The sequence below is a fragment of the Solanum verrucosum genome, unplaced genomic scaffold (genome assembly GCF_900185275.1).
Source record: "Solanum verrucosum unplaced genomic scaffold, falcon-dt-bn FXZP01000278.1, whole genome shotgun sequence".
In the NCBI taxonomy this organism is placed as follows: Eukaryota; Viridiplantae; Streptophyta; class Magnoliopsida; order Solanales; family Solanaceae; genus Solanum; species Solanum verrucosum.
The window spans coordinates 3,388,235-3,415,846 of NW_026020332.1; the positions used below are offsets into that span (position 1 = coordinate 3,388,235).

At 34.5% G+C, this 27,612-nt stretch overlaps 4 protein-coding genes across 5 annotated transcripts; 1 reads left to right on the top strand and 3 right to left on the bottom strand.

Annotated features, from left to right (window-relative positions):
- The first annotated feature begins 1,373 nt into the window (after positions 1–1,373).
- On the top strand, positions 1,374–5,540 carry LOC125836566 (putative E3 ubiquitin-protein ligase LIN). 2 transcript variants are annotated; one of them, XM_049515750.1, is made up of 7 exons: positions 1,374–2,609; positions 2,713–2,851; positions 2,934–3,910; positions 3,997–4,144; positions 4,227–4,478; positions 4,557–4,872; positions 5,043–5,540. In XM_049515750.1, the coding sequence occupies exons 1-7, from the start codon at positions 1,552–1,554 to the stop codon at positions 5,183–5,185; spliced, it is 3,033 nt and encodes a 1,010-aa protein (XP_049371707.1). In that variant the 5' UTR covers positions 1,374–1,551; the 3' UTR covers positions 5,186–5,540. The 2 variants fall into 2 exon arrangements, with proteins under 2 accessions (XP_049371707.1, XP_049371708.1); XM_049515751.1 differs by having other exon boundaries at positions 4,563–4,872.
- A 791-nt stretch (positions 5,541–6,331) lies between these two features.
- LOC125836567 (protein argonaute 2-like) lies at positions 6,332–10,226 on the bottom strand. Its single transcript, XM_049515752.1, has 3 exons — positions 9,833–10,226; positions 8,107–9,226; positions 6,332–7,763 (listed from the first exon to the last, which is right to left on the bottom strand). Exons 1-3 carry the CDS (start codon positions 10,224–10,226, stop codon positions 6,332–6,334), a joined length of 2,946 nt encoding a protein of 981 aa, XP_049371709.1.
- Positions 10,227–13,021: 2,795 nt separating this feature from the next.
- LOC125836573 (protein argonaute 2-like) lies at positions 13,022–15,816 on the bottom strand. The gene is made up of 3 exons (XM_049515758.1): positions 15,800–15,816; positions 14,886–14,966; positions 13,022–14,420 (listed from the first exon to the last, which is right to left on the bottom strand). The coding sequence occupies exons 1-3, from the start codon at positions 15,814–15,816 to the stop codon at positions 13,022–13,024; spliced, it is 1,497 nt and encodes a 498-aa protein (XP_049371715.1).
- Positions 15,817–20,731: 4,915 nt separating this feature from the next.
- LOC125836565 (protein argonaute 2-like) lies at positions 20,732–27,583 on the bottom strand. Its single transcript, XM_049515749.1, has 3 exons — positions 27,030–27,583; positions 23,261–24,461; positions 20,732–22,495 (listed from the first exon to the last, which is right to left on the bottom strand). The coding sequence occupies exons 1-3, from the start codon at positions 27,550–27,552 to the stop codon at positions 21,088–21,090; spliced, it is 3,132 nt and encodes a 1,043-aa protein (XP_049371706.1). The 5' UTR covers positions 27,553–27,583; the 3' UTR covers positions 20,732–21,087.
- Positions 27,584–27,612: the final 29 nt, after the last annotated feature.

Below are 27,612 nucleotides of genomic sequence, written 5' to 3' on the forward strand. Positions count from 1 at the left end.
ATTTGGTGAATTGATGTATCATACTAATAGTTCTTTACAACTGGACATTTAAGGCAGAAAAGAAGTTTGATTCCACATTTGGTTCTAGGGATGACAATGGGCGGTGCAGGGTGGGGTGGGTTGAGCTTAACCCGTAAAATTTTCAATCCCCCTGCCTCGCATAACCCTTTTTTTCATTTTCAACCTTTCTCATTCCCCCCCGCATATATAGACCCATTCCGCATGAATCCACCCCACATAATTTTTTTAATATTTTCTTTTTCTAGTTAATTAAGTTAGATACTAAAAATAAAATTCATAAAAATAAATTCATGTTTTCATAAGTTGTACTAATTTAATAGGATAGTAACTTAAAAAATTATTTTTTTAGAGGTCAATTAGGAAACATGGAAGTTGAATTATTTTTTAGGGAAAAGGGTTTGGAAAATACTCTAACTTTAGCCGAAATTGTTGTTACGATATCAACCTTTATGGAGGACCTTTTACCCCCTGCACTATTTAATAGCGTATTTTAAAGGTATATATGTGCCCACGTGGACACATTACTATTTAAAATGATGCAATATTTATGATGTCCACGTAGACACATATATACCTTTAAAATACACTATTAAATAGTACATGGGGGTAAAAGGTACTATTAAATAGTCCAGGGGTAAAAGGTCATTTTCAAAGTTTGGTATCGTAACAACAATTTCGGCCAAAGTTGAAGTATTTTTCAGACCCTTTTCCCTATTTTTTATTGAACCATTTTGATTTACTATCTTGAATATTTTAGTAGCTTTAAAGAAATTATCTTAATAAATAATGTTCTATCATTCTTATAACATGTAAAAAATTAAAATCAAACTTAAACACACATAAAATCACATATACCCGCAATCCGCCCTGCCCCCGCATTAATTTTACAAAAACCCACTTCAACCTGCATTAATTACTTCTGATCAATTCCAATGTTCACCTTTTTTTTGGATCACTAGTAATTAAGAAGTAATCAAAAGAACGCACAATAGCAATCTTTTATCATTTAAAAATAATTGGTTTCAAACTAAAAAATTACAATTTAATATTTAAATACAAAAATATAATATGAAATTAATGATATTAATAAATATCAAATTTTGTATAGAATATATTGTAATCCTTACTAAACTTGGAGAGTGGTTTTCTAAAATAACATGACTTAACTATAGTTATGATATTTGTTAATACTCTATAATATAATCTTGACCTTTAAACTTTAAATATGACACATGTCTCTAATCTAGATGTGCACTTAACGAAATGAAGGGAAGGGGTAATGGAGGGGAGCCGGATCCATTTGAAGGGGGGCTAATCTTTTCTTCCTTCTAATGAAGCATGTAACTGGTTAGTGCCCAGTAGAAGTTAACAAAGTTATTGGAAAACCAGCCCATTGGATTTTGTCTTCATTTCTGTGGCTTTTATCAACCACTCCTAATCTTCTTTTTTTCTCTCTCTGTTTATCTTGTAAACTCAAGAAAGAATGTCACTGCACCTTTTGTTCACAATCCAATTATCTTTTTTATTCCAATGGCTTCTCTTCAAGAATTACTAGCTGATGAAGGTTTTGAAAGTAGTAAAAAAACACCTGCAAGAACTCATAGAAAAGTTAAGTTCAAAGACAGAGAAGACTCAAACAATATTGCTCTGCCTATTTACATTTGCCATGACAGAAGATCATCCTTGGATTTCTCCAAGACTAAATCCCGAAGACCCTTTTCGAGTACTACTTCTTCTGTTCATTCGTCACAAAAATCGAATGTTAAGTCCACTCATACTCATGTTGAAGGAAATATTCCAAGAAGAGATGAGCCTGCTATTGATGAAATTGCTATAAGAGCAGTGATTTCTATACTTAGTGGCTTTGTAGGACAATATTCGAGGGATAAAGATTTTCGCGAAGCTATTAAGGAGAAATGTTATGCTTGTTTTGCGAGAAAGAAGAATTATTCGGATGATGGGATTTTTGCTGATATAGAATTGGCTATTGAGAGTATAGAGAGATTAGTTGATAGTATTGATGATACTAAAAGGGAAGTTAAAGTTAAGTCATTGCAATATTCTATTAGGCTATTGACAATTGTGGCATCTTTGAATTCCAATAACTCTGGAAATGCCTCAACTTGTGGAATTCCCAATGCTAATCTCTCTGCTTGTGCACAGCTCTACTTATCTATCGTCTACAAGCTCGAAAAAAATGATAGAATTGCAGCTAGGCATCTCCTTCAGGTGTTTGTTGATTCGCCATATCTTGCTCGGACACACTTGCTTCCTGAGCTTTGGGAGCATTTGTTTCTTCCACACCTTCTTCATCTCAAGATTTGGCATACACAAGAATTGGAAGTTCTATCGAGTTTGGAATATGCTGAAAAGGAGAAGCACATGAAGGCCTTAAACAAGCTCTATAATGACCATGTTGATATTGGTACAACAAAGTTTGCTCTTTACTATAAACAATGGCTCAAGGTTGGTGCCCAAGCCCCTGCTGTTCCTTCTGTGCCTTTGCCTTCTAAAGTGGGATATTCGACTTCAAGAAGACGTTCTATGGATTCTGTCACTTCCAATTCCTCCGTCAAGAACAACTCATTGTAAGTTTGCATACAACTCATGGTTGAACTGTTTTTTTTTTTTTTATGTACTATGCTTCCTAGGATAGTTTTGAGCTTGAAAGTTTTTTTCGTTATCCTGAAGATATCGTGCTGTTTTTGGCCCAATTACGGAGAGGAAATCCATGGATGCTGCAAGAAATGGAATTTGGGACTATGAGGAGGAAGAAAAAGAGAAGATTTCATCCATTGGAGATGACTTAAAGCAAGGCAATTACAGTCCAGTGAGTGACCTTTACATATTACCTTTTGTTGATTCTTGAAAGGGTATGATGAGAATTCTAATTATATTCTTAACTTTGACAGAAAAAAACAGTGGTTCATCGAAGATCATCGAGTCAAAGTAATAGAACTCCAAAACATGATCAATGGGATCATACTCATAAAAAATCAGACCGCTTTCCGTATTTCAGTTGTCAAAGTGAGCCTGTGGAGTGCTTGAGAGAAGGAAACAGTAAGATTGGCAGTGTTTCCATCAGAAAGGAAGAAGAAATAATTCCTTCTGTTTCAAATGATCTAAGTAGAGCTATCTTCGCGATTTGCTCCTCAGATAGCTTAAGTGAGTGTGAACTGGCCATCCGTTTGGTGGCAAAATCTTGGCTTGATTCTCATGGAGATCCTGAGACTGTAAAGAGATTGTCCACAACACCAGTGATCGAAGGAATAATGAACGTTTTGTTTGCATCCGAAGATGATGAGATCTTGGAACTAGCCATCTCAATCTTAGCAGAACTAGTCACTAGGAAAGAGACGAATGGACAAATCATTCTGAACTCAGATTCACAGCTTGATATTTTCTTGAGACTATTGAGAAGTAGCAACCTGTTTCTCAAGGCTGCAATTCTGCTTTACCTAGTGCAGCCAAAGTCGAAACAGATGATATCAATTGAGTGGATTCCATTAGTACTTCGAGTTTTGGAATTTGCAGATCAATTGCAGACGTTATTCACGGTTCAACGTAGTCCTCAAGAGGCAGCATATTACTTGCTTGATCAACTTCTTACTGGTTTTGATGAAGACAAGAATTTTGAAAATTGTAGGCAAGTCATTTCAGTAGGGGGATTGAGCTTGTTGCTCAGACGAGTTGAAACAGGAAATGTCTCAGAAAAAAGTAAAGTGGCTTCTGTTATGTATTATTGTGTTCAATCTGATGGAAGCTGCAGGCATTACCTGGCCAAGAACTTGAATAAAGATTGTCTTCTTCCCCTTCTATTGCTTCAGAACCAGCACAACACTCGAGGACATGTTTTTGCATTTCTCACCGAGCTTCTCTGCATCGATAAGTAAGATATTCTTGTTAAGCTCTCTTATGCAATCTTCTTCTTTTTCTTGCATCTAAATGAACAAGTAATTTTGCATGATGTTACAGGCAAATTCAAAGAATAGAATTCTTACGCGGACTACTAAGTGGATGGGGAATGGTGAACACCTTGCACATTTTGCTACTCTATCTCCAAAGAGCTCAACAAGAAGAACGCCCCATTATCTCTGCCATATTGTTACAGCTTGATCTTTTGGTAAGTCTGTTTCCATTATAGTCTTCTCCGGTTCAAAGAATAATTCGGAAGAAATCCTCATTTAGCTGCAGTCATGCTGCAGGGAGATCCGAACGAGTGCAGTGTGTATAGAGAAGAAGTAATAGAAGAAATAATAAAAGCCTTGGACTGTCAAGTATTCAATGAAAAAGTCCAAGTACAATCAGCCAGAGCTCTACTTATACTAGGGAGCTGTTTTTCCTATGCTGGAGAGCCAGTAGTGGAGCAATGTCTGTTAAAAGAAGCAGGCTATGACGAAAACGCTGGGGATTCATATCTTGGCAAAAACTTCATCCTTAACAGTTATACAAACCTGGTAAATTCCCCTTCTCATGACCTTTTTTTCATGTTGAACTTTAACCAAAACTCGAATTCACCTAGTCCTTCAACTAAGTTTCAGAATGAAGAGGAGGAGGCAACAAGAAATTGGCAAAGGAAAACAGCGATAGTGTTGCTTAACAGTGGAAACAAGAGGCTGTTATCTGGTCTTGTAGATTCAATAGCCAATGGAATTCCATGTTTAGGAAGAGCAAGCCTAGTTACTGTCACCTGGATGAGCAATTTTTTCTGTTTCATTGAGGACAAAGGAGTTCAGTCTTTAGTATATTCGGAGCTGATCCCCGAGCTGATAAAGTTATTGAAGTACAATAATGCTATAGAGGAAAGAGTTCTTGCTTCACTTTCATTACTCAAACTGGCAAACAATTCAGGTATGGGATTTTGCAAGCTATACTTTAGCTTAACCTTGATAAAATTGTATGCTCTATCATTAGAGAAAAGTTAACTTGTTACTTCCATAATACCTAATTAAACTTTATCACAAAAAAATAGCACATTTTGAACTTTCTTCACAGTGTTTTGGTCTATTATTTTTTTTCAGATTATTTGGCAAAATTGTCTCCATTGGATAAAGAGCTCATAAATGATTTGCATAAACTCTCAGAAGTAACATGGACAGCAAAGGAGCTTGTTTCAATTATTTCAAGCAGCTCAAGGCATCATCAGCAGCTTAATGTACCTTAACAATTTGTTTTTTTTGTTTAGTACCTTTAGTCATTCTACCTTGTACATGTCCATGAAGGCACAGGATGTCTATATATTAGCCCTTCTTGGAGATAATTTTAGTTATAAGTGAGGCTATTTCTCAACCGCGATACGTCTTCTTCTTATTCATTCTTGAGTAATTCATAAATAACTTCAGTTGATTTCAAAGCAAGTATTGCCAAAGACTATGGACACAGATAATGCCTCTAATTCTTCAATATACAAAAGCAGCAATTACCATGTCTCTGTAACACTTGATGCAAAACTGAAAACAACATTGTAAAGTGAGGTTTTCAAGATTATATGGGGAGAAACATTGAACTCTGTTCCTTGAGAGTATTTAGCACAGTTCAGTTTGTTTTTCTTGTTCAAAATTTTGGTAAAAAGCATAGATCAGTAAGAATCGAATCCATGAAACTAAAAGTATTACGTATACTGAACTGAATTCCGATACAAAACGTATGATTGAAGGCTCAGTCAATCAAATATCAGTTTGATCTACTTTACATCCTTACAGAGAAATATCCTTCTATTTTGGCAAAAGTGGGATGAGATGCTACTATGCTGTAAATTTTCTGCATAATACTTATGTATCCTTTGAATTATGTTCCAAATTGTTAGAAATCTCATTTAATAGTTAAATACGCATGAGTACCATAAGAACCAAAGAGCCCTCTTGCGTGTATAGCCTTTGTAATCTCCATTTTAGAATTTGAAGATACTATTGTAAAAGGTTCCCAAAAGGAAAAAAACATGCAGAGACAGAATGCAAACCACATTGAATATAGCTAGAGACAACAAGTAGCTCAAACACAAGTACATTAAACGAAATTCAACTTTTTGTCTGACAATACATATTAGAAAGCATCACACAATTTAAGTAGACATACTGGGCAGTAAATAAAACATGATCAAACGTCAAACCATTATGACAGAGAAAATAAAAGACGGATAGCAATAAAAGAAGCATGAAATCCCATTAGATTCACGCACAAACTCCTTTGCTACATCCGATAGAAAGGAGGCTAAAATGCATTCGGAAATGGGCATCTCCAACATATAGACAACCATCTCGTCCCCAGTGTGGGAATGGTGAAGGAGATCAAAGAGCTAACCGGTCTGTCATCAAACGAAAAACATTGTGTTCTGCAAATCACGGTGCAAATCATAAAATCCTTGTGCAAATGAGTCAATTGGAGAAGATGATGACGACGAAGCTTCAGAGGATGAAGTTGTAGACCTAGAAGAGCTCATCTCCTTAAGCACCTCTTGGAACATTCGTCCCCTGTAAGCAACAAGGTCTGCATAGTAAACTGGTGGAACAAGTGAAACAGGTTTAGTGCACCGTGCAAAAGTGAAGCACATGTTGTATATAAGACGTTGTAAATCGACAGATTTGAAGCCATTCTCATCAAATAGAACATGATAGTGAGTTGCCTTGCTAGTACCCAACTGTCCATAGTGGCTGCAAAGATAGAAGTCAAAACCAGATGGATGAACAATTTGTGTATCCACAACAGTACCCGGAGACACATTTCCATCCATAGGAAATAGTCGTGTATGGTGTCTCTTCTGAGCCACAACAAGAGTGATTGCTGGTTGATACTTATTACTTTCGTATATCGCTTCTACCAAATCATTCAACTCTTCGTTGAGTACCATATCAAACTGACTCTCGCTCACACCATCACGGAAAACAACAATTTTGTTTGGTTTAACCGAGTTGAGTTCCGCATAAGTACGAACTAGGTCTTTACACATTTTCCCGAACTCTATAATCTTTTCAGTCCTGTGTTCCTGTGGAGAGACTCTAGCGGCATATTTATTAGCAGCTGGCCAGTTGATGGTGGCAACAACTGCTGCTATGGATGGACATTTCACATTTCCTGCAGCAGGATGATTAACATCAGCTCCAATGAACATGACATTGTCATCACTTCCGAAATTAGGGAGTCTTTCCATAAGTTCCATATTGCTGCCCCCAAGTTTTGCATTAATCTTCATACAGAGGTTGGGAAGATATTGATTATGTAGCTTGTTGGCATTAGAAGACAAGCAACACTGGGTTACAATTCCAATTTTGGTCTCAGATACCCATTTAAGATACTTGTACCCATTATGCTTTGATGTCATAACACAAACTATCATTTGAAGTTTACCCTTTATTTTTTGGTCAGCTGCATCAACCACAACTTTGAGGAGATTTTCAACCTTGCCAACTGCAGAGAGCTCCTTCATGTCGGTAGAATGTACTACAGCAGGTTCTTCCATATTAATACTCAATTCTCTGCACCGATCTCTCAAGTTCAAGACAAATTTATCAACTTGTAGCTTCAACAAGTCCCTGCTTTCCTTAGAGCTAAAATCTATCAAAGCCCATCGTTGAAGCGCCTTGCCTTCCACCACAGATTTCCCAACAAGGTTCCACTGGCATGTCTTATCATTCAAATAAGGTGGAATTTGACCGCCTAGCTTCAAAACAGGGACAGGAAGAATACAACCCGAAATACGGGTCATGTGGTCATCAACACGAATCTTAAAATTACCGGGAATAGTCCTGCAATAATCAAGTGGAAAAATATATCATCAATAAGTTCATGATGACAGTGAATAAATTGACGATCTAAACTCAGTAATTTATGAAATGTCTAAGCAAGGAAAGAAACCAAAAAGAAGATTAGAAATGAAATACATAGATAATCAGAGTATAGTTTGCAACATAAGTACTGTATCAATATCCACCTATACTTTATGAAATGTACATACTCTATAATGAAAGAAAACCAACCCATAGAAGATCAAAAAAGTTCAACCACATTTATTGTCAGAAAGAAGAAATTCAAAAGGAAGCATCAAAATCTCAGAAGAAAACACAAAAGAAATTTAAGGAATTCACATACGTGCGCGGCCCATCTGTAGCCAGTACCGTCTCACATATTAACTTCCTTCTCTCTTCGGGTTTAGGCGAGGCTGTTTTCAAACGATCCTTAGGAAATCGTTGTCCCGCAACCAATTCACAGAATTCCACCGGGACATAGTTTTCCTTAACCCCTTTTCCAATATCTAGTGAAGGGAAATGCTTGTACCGAATTTTACGGGTATATTTTTCATTGAAGTAGTCAACAACGAAAACCTCCACTTCGGTATCTTGAAGGCGAAATTTAAGAGCACGAGTTTCTCCTGGAGTTAGCTTCTTAATAACAAACTTCTGCTTGATAGGACGATGAGTTACTTTGACTTTCAAACCAGTCAATAAATCACTTGCAGCTGCTCTTCTATACTTGAAAATGTCTTCAATTCTTCCTCCATAATATTTCTCCAGAAAGCCTATCACTGAAATTTGTTCCGGGATTACCAAGAGTTCTGAGTAATCTAAGCACAACGCAAGACCTTCAGATGTTAGCTTTAGGCTCTGCTGAAAACCTTTACGTGCAACAACCCCGCAATTTAAATTTTTGTAAGCATTGTTAGAGTAGAAACAACGACCTACAGAAATCCTGCACCTTCTAGGATTTTCTTTCATAACCAAATCCATTCCTTGTAGTACATCACGAGGAATATTCTGGAGGTTTCGTTTCACGTATCCGGTCACGTTGTCAAGTTGTAATTGAGCAACAAGCTTGAAGGTAAGCGTGTACTTGCATTCCTTAGCATCATCCCCAACAGAGCAGTTCACAGTTAAAGGCTTAGCAGGAAGATCAACAGCACTGAAAATGTTCTTATTACCGTCATATGCAGTTTTATCACAGGGAAATTCAGCAGGCTTATCCACCAACCACTTTTCTCTTATCTTACGGAGATCAAACATTTCTGTTACCGGCTTCCCAGGCTGATTCTCATCAACCTGTTGAACATCCACATCATAATGCAAAATGATAGTCCCGTCTTTAAATTTAACAGGAAAGTGATTAGCATGCAGGCTAATCGACTTGTCAGAATTGTTTCCACCATCAGGTCGTCCCATAGGTTCACGTTTTTTTGAATCCTTCAGATTGATTTTCCCCAGAAGAACTGAAGCATCTGCCCACAAAAATAGTACAGTGCATTTTAAGAATGTTGACATGCATAAAACTAGTGAGCTAATAAAAAAAAAGAAAATACAGGTCTGCTTCATAAGAAGAACTTGCAGATGAAAATTACTCATTTATTTTAAACCAAAAACAAAACAAATATAGATCATAATATACAGAAACCTATGAATTTTTACTTTTAACCAAAACATTAGTTCACTCTATATAAACCTCTGAAAACAACTTCAATTGATAAAAAATTCCAGTTCAACGCTAAATAAAACAATACTATACAGCTTCAGATATAGATATAACAGCTATCAATTATCATGAATATCAAAACTTCCAACTCATAGAAAATTGCCTAGTTTTTGCATGTTATAAACAAGTACGTTGCAAGATGCTGTTAACTTACTTGCAGTAGACAATATAAAGAAAATAGACTATACTAAGAAAAACATCATAACAAGGTATGAGTTAATACCAGAAGATCGAAGAGGAGGACGATCCACACCTTCCTGCTGCTGGTTTCCACCACCATGTTGCTGCCCAACGCCGCCGCCTCTTCCCTGTTGCAGTTGTGGCCGTGCCCAAACAGTGCTTGTAACGTCTCTACCCTGTTGCTGTTGTGGCCGTGGTGAAGCAGTACCAACACCTCTTCTGAGTCTATCGGCCCAACTAATAACAGTAGCTTCTGGAGTCTGACTAACCGGCTGATTTTCCGGAGCCCCAGTCTCAGTAAACTGATGCTGACCCGATGGCCTCGGCTGGTTAGATGAAGATGAACTCATCTGAAACCCATCCCTTCCACTACGTCCACGGCCTTGTTCCTGTTCGTGCTGACCACGAGCACGGACTTGATCCTGTTCGTAGTAAGCACGAGCACGGTCTTGTCTCGGTTCGTTGTAACCACGAGCACGGCCTTGTCTCTGTTCGTTGTAACCACGAACACGACCACGATCACGACCACGGTTACCTCCACCACGTCCGTTGTAGCTTCCACGGTCCATTTGCTGCTAACTTGAGTATTTTTATTTTTAGCTAAGAGAGAAAGAAAACTAGCAATTGTAAATTCTTCTAAAGTTTTTGTGTTGAGAATGATGAAGTTGAGCTAAAATAAATAGACTCAAGGCTGTATCCAGTAACAGTATATAGAGTAGACGCTAAATGACGAAAAAAGGACGATTTCGTGGATAAATCCATGCATGCAATTGACCTTTTAGTCCCTATAAGGTTTTTTTTGTTAAATAAACGACAAAATAGTAGAACAAATTATTCGGTGTCTTATCTTCCAATCTTTTGGGGTTGAGGGTAGTTTTGGTATTTAATCAATTGGATGAAGTAGTGGGCAAGGAAAAACTGGCTATTGGTGAAGAAATACAACGACTACGTACTCGACTTGTCAGTGACACTGTTAAATGCTGCAATGCAAATATAATTACCCATTCCATTGTTAAATTATAAAAAATCTCATTTTGAATATTTTTTTCTGATTTTACTTTTACTTATTAACTTCAAATTTATCTAATTCTATCATATATACTCTATATTTTAATGATACTTCTACTTCGTATTTTTCTTTTTTCGGGTAAGTTTATTATTCATGTGTGACATTATATAATTTTAAAAAATGATACGACTTATTTAAATATTGTATTTATTGAGACGATACAATATGATATAATACAATATATAACGAGCATTCAAACATTGTATTAGATTAAATGAATTAAATACTTTATTTGAATACATCGGATAATTTTTTGTGTTTATTTCTAATTTGTAAAATTTGAATTATACCTATTTTAAATATTTTTTATTTTAATCAAACGTTGGAAGTTGGTTTGATGTCTACTCTTTTATTATTATTATTATTACTACAACCTTAGAGGGAAATTTGTCTTATAATGAAATTATGACATAAGAGAGTTTACTAAAATCATTTTATTGTATCAGATAATTGGTGTTTAATCAAATATGGTATAATATAAAGTGGAATAAGGAAGCCTAAAAGGGATAATTGAACTTGGGATCCCTAAGTTATTGCTAAATTAAGATTTTAATCCTTTTTATTCTTTTGCTAAGCAAATTTAATTTTTGCTTCAATTATGATGTACTAATTCTTTCTAATTACTTCTCTTCAAAGTCTATTTCAAATAACTACTTTTATATATAATGTCGAAACTTAAAAAATGATTACAATTAGTATTAAAGGAGATTATACCCATCTTAATTTGATGTGTACTTGATCTATTCATTTGTTGACTTTGTAATTTGCATTTCTTATGACACGTTTGGGAAAAAATGATAAAGTAGAAAAGACAAATATCAAAAACATGTATAATGAAAGATATAAAAGCTCTCAAATATGATTTACTTGCACTTAAATGTATTTAGAGTTTTAGACTAAATATAAAACCAAAGTTTTAAGTACTTGAAACGAAATTTTTATTATCTGTCATCATCGCTAATAAATAATTCTTAAAATAAAAGATTTCTCCAAAATACTAAGAGTTCATATTCTGAATAGGAAGTTTTCTAGTGTCTTTTCATGTTAATTTAGGCCAGAATTTTATTCATATTCCTAATAGCATATGTGCACTTCTCTTCCAGATTAATTATATTTCAAATTCAGGATAGTGTTGGTATATTATCCGTTTTGGTTTATTAAATTTGATATTTTATTTTTATTTTTTATGTAATGAGTGATGTTTTCACCAAAGCTTTAATTTTTCAAATTTGCTTTATGAAAAAAAATTTATATCAAGAACTTCAAATAAGAGTGGGGATATCTTATCCATATATCACGATCCTTAATAAATATAACATTCTTATCTATTAGAATTATACATATTATTATAAAAATACTAATAGAGTACCATTGTACCTGAGATAATTATTTTATAATAATAGCGTACCATTGTACCTGAGATAATTAACACAAAAAAATGAAACGGTAAAATCTTATTTGGCCAAATCTTCCAAGGCACCTTACCTTACCTTGTTTATAAGATTATAAAACCTCTTTTTTTTTTCTTTTTTTGGATGTTGCTTGTGGATAGTTTTACTGAGTTATAGTGTAAACTCTTTGTTCATATATAAGTTCAAACTCTTGTCCTCATACTATTTCGAATTACTTTTTGTTTCTTTTTTCTTTGGAGTGAGTCTCTCTAATTTTTTCACTTGAACTAGGGATGATTCAACTCTATTTTATATCATATAGAATTTATCTGTTTTTTAACTTATACTTTTTTATTTTCTTTGAAATTCAAGTTGTAATTATAAAAGGCAAGTAATAATATGTTAAAATTATTGAAATTAAACAAGTCAAATTAGACGAATCGTGATCCCCAACCCGCCATTTTACAATCCTAACTTGAATGGTCGGTTAGATTGATGGTATAATATTATATTAAGTCTTTTTTCCCATTAGCTTCATATGGGAAAACACGAAGTGAGAAAATGCTATCACATTGAATAACTAATAGAGAGACATCAAATAACTCAAACACAAATTTATTAAGACGAAATTTAACTTGTCTCAGAATACATAACGCAAAACATCTCAAAGTAAATAAAACATAATCAAACGTCAAACAATTAAGACATCAATGGATAAACTCACACCATAGAGAATAAAAGAAGCATGAAATCCCATTAGATTCACGCACAAACTCCTTTGCTACGTCGACGACGAAAAGGAGGTTCAAATGCGTTTGGAAATGGGCATCTCCAAAATGTAGACAATCATCTCCTCCCCAGTGTGGGAATGGTGAAGGAGATAAAAAAGTTGACGGGTCTGCCATCAGACGAAAAACATTATGTTCTGTAAATCCTTGTGCAATTTATAAAAACTTTGTTCAAATGAAACAGATGAAGTTGTAGAGCTAGGAGCGTTCATCTCCATAAGCACCTCTTGGAACATCCGTCCCCTGTAAGCAACAAGGTCTGCATAATAAACTGGTGGAACAAGTGAGACAGGTTTAGTGCACCGCGCAAAAGTGAAGCACAAGTTGTATATAAGCTTTTGTAAGCTGTCAGAATTGAAACCATTATCATCCCATAGAACATAATAGTGAGTTGCCTTGCTAGTACCCAACTGTCCAAAGTGGCTGCAAAGATAGAAGTCAAAATCAAAAGGATGAACAATTTGTGTATCCACAACAGTACCCGGAGGGACATTTCCCTCCTTAGGAAATAGTCGTGTATGGTGTCTCTTCTGAGCCACAACAAGAGTGATTTCTGGTTTATACTTATTACTGTCGTATATAGCTTCTACCAAATCATCCAACTCTTCGTTGAGTACCATATCAAACTGACCCTCACTCACACCATCACGGAAAACAACAATTTTGTTTGGTTTAACCGAGTTGAGTCGAGCATAAGTATTTACTAGATCTGCACACATGCTTCCAAACTCTAGAATCTTCTCAGTCCTGTGTTTCTGAGGACGAACTCTAGCGGCATATTTATTAGCAGCTGGCCAGTTGATGGTGGCAACAACAGCTGCTATGGATGGATATTTGTCGGGATCCCTGCCAGTAGGATGATTAACATCAGCTCCAATGAACATGACATTGTCTTCACTTCCGAAATTAGGGAGTCTTTCCATAAGTTCCATATTGCTGCCTCCAAGTTTTGCGTTAATCTTCAAACAGAGGTTTGCAAGAAATTGATCCTTTGCATTGTTGTAGGCATTAGAAGACAAGCAACACTGGGTTACAATGCCAATTTTGGTCTCTGAGACCCATTTAAGATATTTGTATCCATTATCCTTTGATGCCATAACACAAACTATCATTTGAAGTTCACCCTTGTTTTTCTGGCCAGCTTCATTAACTACATCATTGAGGAGTTTTTCAACCTTACCAACTGCCCAGAGTTCATCCATGTGTCTGAAATGTTTTACGACAGGTTCTTCCATATTAATACCCAACCTTAAGTACCGATCTTTCAATTTGTCAACAAATACATCAACTTGTCGCTTCAAGTCCCTGTGATTCTTAGAGCTAAAATCTATCAAAGCCCATCGTTGAATTTCCTTGCCTTCCACCACAGATTTCCCAACAAGGCTCGACTGGCATTTATCATTCACATGATGTCGACTTTGACTGCCTAGCTTCAAATCAGGGGGAGGAAGAATACGACCGAGAACACAGGTCATGTTCCTATCAACTCCAATCTCAAAATTAGGGGTGATAGCCCTGCAATAATCAATTAAAAATTAGAAGGAAAAAAGAAAGTCTGTAACAACAGATGCTAATAACATATATCAGCATATCATCAACAAACTCATGATGCAAACAACATACCAAGTGAGATCCCACAAGGAGGGTAGAATTCACGCAGACCTTACCACTAATTAATGGAGATATATAGAAAGACAGCCATAGGATGAGCTAGCTTACTAAGAATTATCATTCAAAACCCCATAAAGTTTTCATTTAAAAATACAACAGAAATCAGAAAAAACTACTCAAGTACTATTTCAACAAAAAGTGCAAACTCCATAAATGAAGCCACAACAAACATGCAAGCCAAGAAAACCACCCATAAAAGGCAGAGAAATTAAATCCATGATATTTGATCACATGGAGTGGGAAAGAAGAAATTCAAGAGGAAGCAACAAAATCTCAGATGAATAACACATATTTAAGGAATTCACATACCCGCACGGCCCATCTTTAGCCTGTATGATTTCACATATTGCCTGTTGGGGTTGAGCTAGTGCTATATTCTTCAAAATCAAGGTTGAATATCCATATCATAATGCATAATGATAGTCTGGGGATTAAATCTAACAGGAAAATGATTAGCAAGCAGCGTAATTGACTCGACAGCAATTTTTCCAGTATCAGGTACACATTGTTCCTTGCAACTTCCTCGAAGGGATGATGAACTCTGTTCTGTAATTTTCAGGGACCCCACAGAAATACAGTGCATTTTAACAGTTGTGCAGACATAAAATGAACCAACATACCATATAAGAATGAATCATATTATATACAAATTGGAAAGTTGTAAAGTGTAAAGTTGAATTACCATTTTGCTTTTATACTAAATTAAAATATTATGAAACGTTTAATTAACTAAATATGGAGTAAATAGTAATGATATCTTATATAATTTTAATTATATAGTACTATATACTAAAGGCTAAAAGAGGGAAGGTATCGAGTCACAAGTTGAATTATGAATTTTGTTAAATAACATCAATATTGTGATCTTCCTGTACGTTGTTTTTATTTTGGCATTTGTATAATCTTTTGTAACAAATTTAATATATTCTTGAGGTCTTTGAATTTAACGTTAATTAATTTTAAGAATAATTTTTTTTTTTCAACCTTTAATATTCCTTGATTTGGAAGAAGAAGAAGAAGAACGAATCTCTACCATCATCATATTTATTAATTAGATTTTAATAGCTCTTAAATAACCTCAATCGTCTAAGTGAATGATTTTTTATGTGAAGTCTTATATATGGGATCATTTTAATTTGTGCCAGTGACCGATTAGATAGAAATTAGAACATGTTACATTTTCACTCTCCTTTAAAAAATATTCTTCTAAAAAATGAATTTATCTAGTATTTTTCTCCATTATTTATTTCAAATATTTACTTTCATAACTAATACTATCTAATTAGCTATTCAATAATTGTTCTTAAACATTCAGATCTCTCATGCTTTTCAAATTCATAACCTCTAACTATTTAATTTAAAACTTTGAGATATTTTTGGATATTACTCCATTTTTATCTATATGAATTGATATTTTTAGTTCCGTGAATGAATACCCTACAGAACGTTGTCCTATTCATTCTATATTTAAAATAATGAAGCACTTATATCTTTATTTTACTACTCTCATCATTCAACAATAGTTGTCCACTATATTATTTTGAAATGTCCAACACTACTTTGTCCACTTTATGAAATCAATGGATAATTTTACACTTAGTTCCTAATTTATCTATATCTTTAATTATACTTATTTGACTTATTTTCCTATTACATTTTTCAAGATATTGTATTTATTATATTCAAATTAAAGGGTGAGAAATCAATCCCTCTTCACCAACAAGGTGGAAGTTCAAGTAGTCAACCAACTAAACCATTAAATTTACAATAGCTTGAGAATTATTCTAAACATTTCATTTGGTATTTCTTGTCACATTTTAAAAGATTTATTTGTTGCATTATATTACTCACTACATGCATGTTTCCATAGAATTTTTATTGTTCTAACGAATTCATAAAAAAATATCTGAGCAAATAAAACAATTTCTCTTTCTATTTCAATATCTTTGATCAAAAGATTCAGTTCAATGTCAAATAAAAGCATACTTAAAGCAGACAACACGGTTTAAAGCTAGCATGAGTATCCACATATATATTAACTTGCAGTAGACAATTAGTAAGATATAAAGAAAATAGATTATAATAATAATAATAACAAGAAAGCAAGGTATGAGTTAATACCAGATGATTGAGGAGGACCATCCACAACCTGCTGCTGCTGAATTCCACCTCCTATCTGCTGCTCACCCCTGCCGGTGTTATCTCCACCACCACGTTGGTAATTCCCACGGTCCATTTTGTAACTTCACAAAGAGAAAGTTAGCAACTATAAATTCTTTTAATTTTGGCAAAATACATCGACAACCTCTTAAATTTGCCATTATATTTCTCTCAAGACACTCGAATTATGGCATGTCCTAATAAATATGATAAAAATCTCTTATTACTTTAGGAAAGTCTTGATGCTTGTTCTCAAGCGTTCTTTACATAGATAAGTTAACAACTTAAAATATGTCGTCTCCTTTAATTGTATGCATGAGGAAAACTTCATGCATGTTCCAAATGATGTTGATGTGTATAAATTGCCATGAGGCAGTTTTATGTCATTAACTTATCAACATAATGGACACGTCTAAAATATGAGTTATTAAAAATATCTAATATAAACACTTTATCATGTATTTGAATATTAATTAATTGAAACATATCATAATATAAGTGTCTTAATAAATATTTACTCACAAGTTTAAGGGGCTATCAATATATTAAGCTTCAGTTTTTGTTAACTTGAGAGTGAAGTAGGAAAATCTAGTTGTGGAGCTTATAAAAACTGGACTGAAGACCATATATTATAGAGTACACGCTAAGCAAAGTTAAATGACGAAAAAGGGCTTTACTTAGGGAACGAATAAATCGAAAAAGAAGGTGTAAATGGTAAAGACTTAGGTAAAGTGGGGTCTTGTCGAAATAAGGAATGATCATGTTTAGATTGACTTTTGCGTTATGTCTTATAAGATAAAGCTATAAATTAGAAATTATAATTTGTGATTTTTATAAAACTTTTGATAGTTCAAACCATATGAAGAACTGCTCATCACTATAATAAAAAGGGATAATTGCACTTGGGATCCCTAAGTTATTGCAAAACTAATATTTTACTCTCTTTTTTTTTATTCTTTTGCTAAGCAAATTTAATTTTGATTAATTAAAAAAAAAAGTATGTGTTTTAATACGTTTACATTGAATATATTACTCCCTCTGTCCACAATTGTTTGTCAGGGTAAGATCATGCACACCCCTCAAGGAAAATTTAATACAATGTGTAATTTGACTAATATAACCATACTATACCAAGAATACCAAAAGTCCACATAACTTTTCAATTGAACTACACTATCATTAAGGGCAGAATTGGAAAAAAGTGACTAATTATTTCTTGATTGTTTAAATTGACAATTAATCTTGGACATCTATTTTTAGTATACCTGCCAAACAATTGTGGACGGAGGGAGTATATATTTAGCTTTTTTAAAAAAACATTATTATCATCAAGTATGGAGTAGGAATAACTTGACATATTATGGGTTAATTAAATTGTTTAGTAATTAATATTTCAGTAAAAAAATTTATGATTAAAAATTAGATGGATCAAAAGTACACATCTCAGTTACTTAAAGGTTAAAACAATTAAAATATTTGCTTTAATTATGATGTACTAATTCTTCCCAGTTACTTTACTTCAAAGTTTATTCCAGATAATTTTTTTCTATATATAATAATAATGTCAAAACTTCAAAATGATCACCAGTGTTAGGGGAGATTACACCATCTTAAATGATATATACTTGATTTATTCATTTGTTGACTTTGCAATTTGTATTTCTTATGAAACGGAGGAAAAAAATTGATAAGTGAAAAAGAAAAAACATGTAATGAAAAATATAAAAGCTTTCAAAAATATTTTACTTGTACTTATATTTACTTGGACTAAATATGAAATAAAAGTTTTAAGTACCTGAAGAGGAGTTTTTGATTTTCTTAATTGCTTGTCCGTGCTGATTTTGATTTTTCGATTGTTTGTAAAGTAAAAATTTCTTCTAATTACATAAAGTTCATGGGGTGACTATTTATAGAGTGGAAGAGCATCTGCTTTTCATTGCAATTAAAATTATACCATATTTATTTCCCATCTATACGCAGAAATCTTTTATTCTTTCTATTTTTTTTTATTTCTCACTCGGCTTTTAATAGTCCTATCATGATTTTTTTATATTCAAAACTCAAACTAGAGATCTTTGGTGAAGAGTGGAGCTGCCTCATTACTGCACCACAATCCATATTGATTTTGATTCATATTGTAAATAGGATGTATTTCAAGTTTCTTTCCATATTAATTCAAACAAGAATTTAATTCATATTCCTAATAGGATATGTCCACTTTTCTTTCATATGAATTATATTTCAAATTCATGATAGTGTCGGTATATTATTCGATTTGATTCATGGAATTTGACATTTCTTATTTTTCATAGGATATTAGATGTTTTTATCGAGGTTTTACCTATCCGGATCCGCGTTGTAAGTTCTTTCCATATTAATTCAGGTAAGAATTTTATTCATATTTCTATTAGGTATGTTCATTTTTCTTCGATATTAATTACATTACAAGTTCATGATATTGTCAATATATTATCTATTTTGATTCATTGAATTTGATTTTTTTATATTTTTCATGTGATGTTTAGTGTTCTTATCGAGGCTTGATTATCTGAATTTACGTTATGAGATTTTTTCATATCTAAAAATCAAATTGAAATCTCTAGATAAGATAAGAATGAAAACGTATTTTCCATATACTACGATCCTTGTTGGTAAATATGGCATATTTATCTATCAGAATTACTCATTGTTATAAAAATATTAAAGACAAATCCAATAGAATAAAATTGTATAAGAGAGAATCAACAAAAAAATAGGAAATGAATAAATCTAATTTTGCCAAAACTTCTAAGGTAACTTACCTTATTTGTCCAAATAATCTATAAGGTGACTTGCCTTGTTTTAAGACTATAAAACCTCTTTGCCTTGTTTTTGGAAGTTATTTGAGGATATTTCGGACAAAAATTACATAATTAGACGTACTTCACTATCATATATATTATTATTATCTATACTTTCAAAATATTACGTATATTACCATTAATTAAGAATTTCCTACCATATGCTGAGAAACATACACTTAACATACATGTATTTTTGCTACCATATACACAAAAATAAGAAGAGAAACGAGCGAGATGGCGAGGGAAGCAAGCGAGATTTTGTTTTGTATCCTTGGTACATGCGAATCACACGGTAGATATACACTATACACATGTATCTGGTGTGATTTGCATCCAGAAACATAGGAGAGTGGCGAACGAGATGTGAGAGAGGCGAGTGAGATGAAAGTAATATTTACTAAATGATATATTTTTTAAAATGTTATATTATATTTAAAAAGAATTACATATATTAAAGATTCAATTAATATAAAGAAGGGGACAATTTTATTATTTAGAATAAAAGAGCATATGATGTGGCTTTTTCACTTTTTATAGGGAATGAAGTTGTCTTGTTCCTCATGAGATTAGATTAGATTCATTTGTAGGTTAGGTTGTCAGATTTATTTGAATCTCCCCTCTGCACTTCGTCTTCTCTTTAAAGTAGTGAATCACTCATCTCTTTCTCCTTTTCTCTCTGATATTGTTTTGTCTTTTTGTTCTTCTCCTCAATCCTCATTTGCTTCAATGGTAATGAAGACAAGTGTGAGCAATAATGACGACGTAAAAGAAGTCCGTCTTATTTTTGATAAGCCAAGTAAGAATGCTAAACAATCAACTAATAGAGTTTTAAGTTGCTCTATAATACTTTTTTTGTTATTTTTATTTCAATATTAATAATATATAAAAATACTTAACAATATTTATAAAAATACATTGATCGTGTAATTTTATTATCCTTGATTAGTGGATACGAGTTAATCTCAAGTTTAAAACTCCTTAGCAATCCTTATACTAGTATTTCAAAGTATTTTTGTTTCCTATTTTTTTGGAGCGAGTCTTTCTAGTTTTTAACTTGAATATATTAAAGTCCCTTAAGTCTATTTTCCCATTAGTTAGCTCCATAGGGGAAAAACACGAAAGTGAGAAACTGCAATCACATTGAATAACTGATAGAGAGACATCAAATAACTCAAACACAAATATATTAAGACGAAATTCAACTTGTCTCAGAATACATAATACAAAACAACACACAATTAAGCACACATACTTGGGAGTGGCCTCCCCTAAAGTAAATAAAACACAATCAAACGCCAAACCATTAAGACATCAATGATTAAACTCACACAATAGAAAATAAAAGAAGCATGAAATCCCATTAGATTCACGCACAAACTCCTTTGCTATGTCCAACGGAAAGGAGGTTCAAATGCGTTTGGAAATGGGCATCTCCAAAATGTAGACAACCATCTCCTCCCCAGTGGGAATTAATGGTGAAGGAGATCAAAAGGTTGACGGGTCTGCCATCAGACGAAAAACATTATGTTCTGCAAATCAGGGTGCAAATCATAAAATCTTTGTTGAAATGAGGCAGTTGGAGAAGATGAAGTTGTAGACCTAGAAGAGTTCATCTCCATAAGCACCTCTTGGAACATCCGTCCCCTGTAAGCAACAAGGTCTGCATAGTAAACTGGTGGAACAAGTGAAACCGGTTTAGTGCACCGCGCAAAAGTGAAGCACATGTTGTATATAAGCTTCTGTAAGCGGTCAGAATTGAAACCATTATCATCCCATAGAACATGATAGTGAGTTGGCTTGCTGGTACCCAACCCTCCAAAGTGGCTGCAAAGGTAGAAGTCAAAATCAGATGGATGAACAATTATTGTATCCACAACAGTACCAGGAGGCACATTGGCAGGGCCACCCTCAGGAAATAGTCGTGTATGGTGTCTCTTCTGAGCCACAACAAGAGTGATTGCTGGTTGATAGTTACTGTCGTATATAGCCTTCGCCAAATCAACCAACTCTTCATTGAGTACCATATCAAACTGACCCTCACTCACACCATCACGGAAAACAACAATTCTGTTTGGTTTAACCGAGTTGAGCCGAGCATAAGTATTTACTAGGTCTGCACACATGCTTCCAAAATTTAGAATCTTCTCAGTCCTGTGGACCTGAGGACAAACTCTAGCAGCATATCTATTAGCAGCTGGCCAGTTGACGGTGGCAACAACAGCTGCTATGGATGGACATGTCACATTCTTTGCAGCAGGATGATTAACATCAGCTCCAATGAACATGACATTGTCTTCACTTCCAAAATTAGGGAGTCTATCCATAAGTTCCATATTGCTGCCCCCAAGTTTTGCATTTATCTTCATACAGAGGTTTGCAAGATATTGATCCTGTCCCTTGTTGGCATTAGGAGACAAGCAACACTGGGTTACTACGCCAATTTTTGTCTCAGATACCCATTTAAGATATTTGTACCCATTATGCTTTGATGTCATAACACAAACTATCATTTGAAGTTTACCCTTGATTTTCTGGCCAGCTTCATTAACTACATCATTGAGGAGTTTTTCAACCTTACCAACTGCAGAGAGTTCATTCATGTCAGTAAAATGTACTACAGCAGGTTCTTCCATATTAATACTCAATTTTCTGCACCGATCTTTCAATCTGAAGACAAATTCATCAACTCGTAGCCTAAAGAAGGGTTTGCGATCCTGAGAGCTAAAATCTATCAAAGCCCATCGTTGAAGCGCCTTGCCTTCCACCACAGATTTCCCAACAAGATTCCACTGGCATTTATCATTCACAGGAAGTCGACTTTGACCGCCTAGCTTCAAATCAGGGGGAGGAAGAATACGACCCGGAACACGGGTCATGTTCCTATCAACTCCAATCTCAAAATTACGGGTGATATCCCTGCAATAATCAATTGAAAATTAGAAGGAAAAAAGAAAGTCTGTAACAAAAGATGCTAAAAACTTATATCAGTATATCTATCAAGAAGTGGAATCTGAGGAAGGTGGAGTGTACCAGACCTTACCACTACCTCATGGAGGTAGAGAGGCTGTCTTCAAAAGACTCTCAACTCAAATGAAAACATCAAGAAGAACCAGCCCTCAAAATCTAGAACAGACACAACTATAGCAAGACAGACATAGGAAGAGCCCAAAAGGCAGCTTACCATAAAATACCATTCGAAGTCTAATGATAATGTCTAACAGAGAAGAGAATGCTGAGTACAAAACTTAGAAATTTTCAGAGAAGATAGCACAAGTATAACACAAAATATATCACATTCCACAATCAATTCCATAATACACACATGAAAGCCAATAAAATCACAAACAGAAAGAAACCAGAATATTTCACATAAAATCTAGCTTTTTTGTTTTCTTCTCTTCCGATTGTAGATGCAAGTCAATCAAACCCCATAAATCTTTCATTTAAAAATAAACAAACCTCACAAATTAATCAACCAAAATCATTCATACTAAGGCAGCATAGACTGACTCATCAGCTTAAAAACTCAAATCCACCCAAACAAAAAATTGAGTTGAACTTGAGTTCAACAAGCAACATAACTGACACATGTATCAAAAGCCACACATTCAAAAAGAAGAAATTCAAGAGGAAGCAACAAAATCTCAGATGAATAACACAAAATTTAAGGAATTCACATACCCGCACGGCCCATCTTCAGCCCGTACCATTTCACAAATTGCCTCCCTTCTCTCTTGGGGTCGAGCTAGTGATATGTTCTTCAAAAACAAGGCAGTATCCTTATCCAAATCCTCCTTAGGATACCGTTGTCCCTCAACCAATACACAGAATTCCATCGGGACATAGTTTTTCTTATTACCTTTTCCAATATCTAATGAAGGAAAATCCTTGAACCTAATCTCCCGCTGATATTTATCCCTGAAGTAGTCAACAAGAAAAACATCCCTTGGGGGATCTTTGCCTTCTGGATCTTCAAGGGGAAAAGTAATTTCACGAGTCTTGCAGTCAGTTAGCTGCTTAATAAGAAACTTCTGGCTTGTACGACGATGAATTACCCTGACTTTCAAACCAACCAATGCACCCTTTGCAGCTCGAATGTTGTTCCTGAAAGTATTTTCGTTAGATTCTCCTAAATATTCCTTCAGAAAATCTAGCACTGGCATTGGTTTCCGGAGTGCCAAGACTGAGTAATCTAAGCACAACGCAAGCCCTCCAGATGTAGGCTTTAGGCTCTGCTGAAAACCTCTATATGCAGCAACACCAAAACGAAAGTCATGGTCAGCCAGGTGCTCATTAGAGTAGAAACAACGACCTACAGAAGTCCTGCACCTAGTAGGATTTTCTTTCATAACCAACTCCATTCCTTGTAGTATATCACGAGGAATATGTGATAGGCTTCCACTCAAATATTCTTTCAACTTGCAAAGTTTTAATTCAGCAACAAGCTTGATGGTAATGTCATAAGAGCGTAACTTAACATCTTCCCCGTCAGACCAGTTCACAGCAAAACACCCAGTAGGAAGTTGAACAGCACTGAAAATGTTCTTCTTACCGTCATATGCAGTTTTATCAATGGGAAATCGAGTAGGGTCATCCGCACACAACTTTTCTCTTATCATATGGAGAACAGACTTGTTTGTTAGCTTCTTCACAGGCCGATTCCCATCAGCCTTCTGTTGAATATCCACATCATAATGCATAATGGTAGTCAGGGGATTAAATCTAACAGGAAAATGATTAGCAAGCAGCTTAATTGACTTGACGGCAATTTTTCCAGTATCAGGTCGTGCAATAGGCACACGTTTTTCCTTGTAACCTTTTGGAGGAGATGATGGACTCTGATCTGTAATTTTCAGGGACCCCAGATCAACTTGAACAGGATCTGCCCACAAAAATACAGCGCATTTTAACATTTGTGTACTTGAGCAGACATAAAATGAAAGAAAACACCATGTAGGAATAAATCAGTTGTGACATAAAATGTTATTTGCAGAAACCTAGTGAGCTAGAAAGAACAATCATTTTCATCTGATAAAAAATCTTAAAGTCAAACCACCACAACTAATGGATTTCGAACTTCTGTTGGTTATATCAAACCCCAATATTTTAGTAACACAAAAAGAAGCCTCAAAACTGATGAATAGTTATTTAAAACAGTATGACCAATGTAGCTGAAGAACAAAGCCCAATACAAAACAATCAAATACCATTATTCAAAATAGTTTAGTTTTTTCTAGATGAAAGCAGATAGCAAGATATCAAGGTTCTCCAAATTAAGAGAGTGAAAAAAAAAGATAATCCAGGCCTGCTTTATAATAAGCACTTGCAGATAAAAATAATTATTTTAAAACTAAAACAAAACAAAAATAGACAATATGTACATATATGTGTATAGGTGTGTGTATATATAAACACACACGCACACATTATCATTATTCATATTCAAAGTGGGAAGCTCCAAAGTGCAAAGTTGGATTACCATTTTAACTCTATACTAAATCAAAAATATTATGAAACATCTAATTAGTTAAATATTAATAAATTGTAATGATATGATATTATATTCAATTATATATACTAAATGCTAAAAGAGGGAAGGTGTTAAGTCAAAAATTGAATTATGAATATTGTTAAACAACATCAATATTGTGATCTTCTTGTACTTTTTTGTTTTGGCCTTTGTGTAATCTTTAATAACAAACTTAATATAATACTCTTATTGTTAATTAATTTTAAGAACAATTTTCTTTTCTAGGATAAAGAACAATTATTATTTTTCAACCTTTGATATTCTTTGAATTGGAAGAAGAAGAACAATTAAGATTTCAAAAGATCTTAAATAACCTCTAATTAAGTGAATGATTTATTAATTTTTTTTCCTGTAAATTCTATAGATGGGATCATTTTAACTTGTGTTAGGAACCAATTAGATAGAAAATAAAACCTTCTTTTAAAAAAAAAAAAAACCTTCTCAAAATTAGATAGAAAATAAAACATGTTACATTTTCATTTTCTCCCTTACAACTAGCTCAAGTGGCAAAAGGTGGAGGATTTATGGCTTAGGTCGCAAGTTCAAGCCCCACACCATGCAAAGCGAAGCCCGGTATTTAAGTGGAGAAGGGTAGGCAGGCCCATTATCCACCGAGTTTAGAAGGTTGTGATTGGTCCAAAAGGGCGGGTCACAGACGGATTTCTCGATTATCAAAGAAAAAAAAATTATTCTGAAAATGGAGTATTATTGTTCTCCTTTATTTGTTTTTAATATTTACTTTCATAACTCATACTATCTAATTAGCTATTCAATTGTTGTTCTTAGATATTCAGAACTCTCACACTATCCAAATTCATAACCTCCAACTATTTAATTTACAACTTTAAATTATCTTTTGGTATTCCTCCATCTTAATGTATATAAATTGATCTTTTTAGTTTCATGAACGAATGCCCTACTCAAGGTCGAGATTAACCTTTTCATTATATATTTAAATTAATGAAGCACTTATATCATTATTGTACTATTGTTTTTATGACAAGGGAAACTCGCAACCGCTACCTTTTAGGTGCACACAGGGTAAATCCCCTGCTTCTATGCAATAGCTCGCAATCCACATAGAAGAGGTAACCCGCACTAGGGAAGCCCGGTGTGAATATCATTATTGTACTATTTGATTTATGCTTTGATGTGACTCGATGAAAAAGACTATTAATTTTTGATTGGTTACGGGAAAAGATGGGCAAGAAGACGAAAATTATGCATTGATTATGTATTTCTTTTTGCATCCACTATATTGCTATGATAAAAGTTTAAAGAAGAATGTGTATGTTTTAATCCATTTGTTACCTTATTGAAAGTTTGCTAACTACTAATCAAATCTCAAAATTTATAGTTTTAAAAAAAAAACTGGGTCGGAGAAGGGAAAATGAGAAATAATTACAATTACAATGTGGTGAATCGAACCCTCACCAACAAGGTCGGAGTTCAAGTAGTCAACCAACTAAGCTACTAAATTTACAATAGGTTGCTTAAAAGGAATCAATTCTCAACATTACAATACTCCCCTCATTTGGTATTTCTTATCACACTTTTAAAAATTTATTCCTAGTTGTTGCATTCTCTTACTCACTACAGGCATGTTTATTTCATAGAATTTTTATTGTTCTAATGGATTTATAAAAATAAGGTGAGACACACGTGTTTAAACTACTACTCCCTTTGTCCCTTTTGATTGGTCATGTTACGCTTTTCAAGCGTCAATTGTTAAGGTTAAATTAAATTACATTAATTTGATATTTTAAACTAAAAGTTTATATATTCAAAAATTATACTAGAAGTAAAAAAAATTGCATATCCACATATTAACTTGTGGTAGACAACTAGTATGAAACAAAGAAAATAGATTACAATAATAACAAAATAATAATAAGAAGAAAACAAGGTATGAGTTAATACCAGAAGATTGAGGAGGAGGACGATCTACAACCTGCTGCTGCTGATTTCCACCACCATGTTCCTGACTCCTCTGCGGCGGTGGCCGGGCCCAAGCAGTAGCAACTCCGCTGCCGCTACCCTGTTGCTGTAGCTGCTGCGGTGGTGGTCGGGCCCAAGCAGTGTTTGGAACGCCACTAACCTGCTGTTGTGGCCGTGGCCAAGCGCTACCCCCACCACCACCACGTTGGACCGGTTGGTTGACCCAAGTACCACCACCACGACCCGGATTCTGATTAACCGGATAGTTTTGACCCGGCTGAGTTTGCGGAGCCCCGCGAATCTGGTACTGACCCGATCCCCTTGGCTGATTCCCCCATTGCTGTGGAGGCTGACCCATTTGGGGCCCACCCCTTCCACCTCCGATCTGAGGCTCACCCCTTCCACCACCACGGCCTTGGCCTTGACCACGACCACGACCACGATTACCTCCACCTCTGCCGGCGTTATCATCACCGCCACCACGTCGGTAGTTCCCACGGTCCATTTTGTAACTGAAGTAAAGTAGCAAATGTAAACTCTTTTAATTTTAGTTTATAACTTGAGA

What these genes read in the sequence shown, in the direction of transcription:
- LOC125836565 (XM_049515749.1), bottom strand. Translation starts at nt 27,552, where the DNA reads ATGGACCGTGGGAACTACCGACGTGGTGGCGGTGATGATAACGCCGGC. An exon ending in TCCTCCTCCTCAATCTTCTG is followed by an intron (nt 24,462 to 27,029) that starts GTATTAACTCAT and finishes TTTTGTGGGCAG; the next exon opens with ATCCTGTTCAAGTTGATCTG. An exon ending in GCTGAAGATGGGCCGTGCGG is followed by an intron (nt 22,496 to 23,260) that starts GTATGTGAATTC and finishes TGATTATTGCAG; the next exon opens with GGATATCACCCGTAATTTTG.
- LOC125836573 (XM_049515758.1), bottom strand. An exon ending in GCTAAAGATGGGCCGTGCGG is followed by an intron (nt 14,421 to 14,885) that starts GTATGTGAATTC and finishes TGATTATTGCAG; the next exon opens with GGCTATCACCCCTAATTTTG.
- LOC125836567 (XM_049515752.1), bottom strand. Translation starts at nt 10,226, where the DNA reads ATGGACCGTGGAAGCTACAACGGACGTGGTGGAGGTAACCGTGGTCGT. An exon ending in ACGGCCACAACAGCAACAGG is followed by an intron (nt 9,227 to 9,832) that starts GTAGAGACGTTA and finishes TTTTGTGGGCAG; the next exon opens with ATGCTTCAGTTCTTCTGGGG. An exon ending in GCTACAGATGGGCCGCGCAC is followed by an intron (nt 7,764 to 8,106) that starts GTATGTGAATTC and finishes TGATTATTGCAG; the next exon opens with GACTATTCCCGGTAATTTTA.
- LOC125836566 (XM_049515750.1), top strand. Translation starts at nt 1,552, where the DNA reads ATGGCTTCTCTTCAAGAATTACTAGCTGATGAAGGTTTTGAAAGTAGT. An exon ending in TCCGTCAAGAACAACTCATT is followed by an intron (nt 2,610 to 2,712) that starts GTAAGTTTGCAT and finishes GTTATCCTGAAG; the next exon opens with ATATCGTGCTGTTTTTGGCC. An exon ending in TGTTACAGCTTGATCTTTTG is followed by an intron (nt 4,145 to 4,226) that starts GTAAGTCTGTTT and finishes GTCATGCTGCAG; the next exon opens with GGAGATCCGAACGAGTGCAG.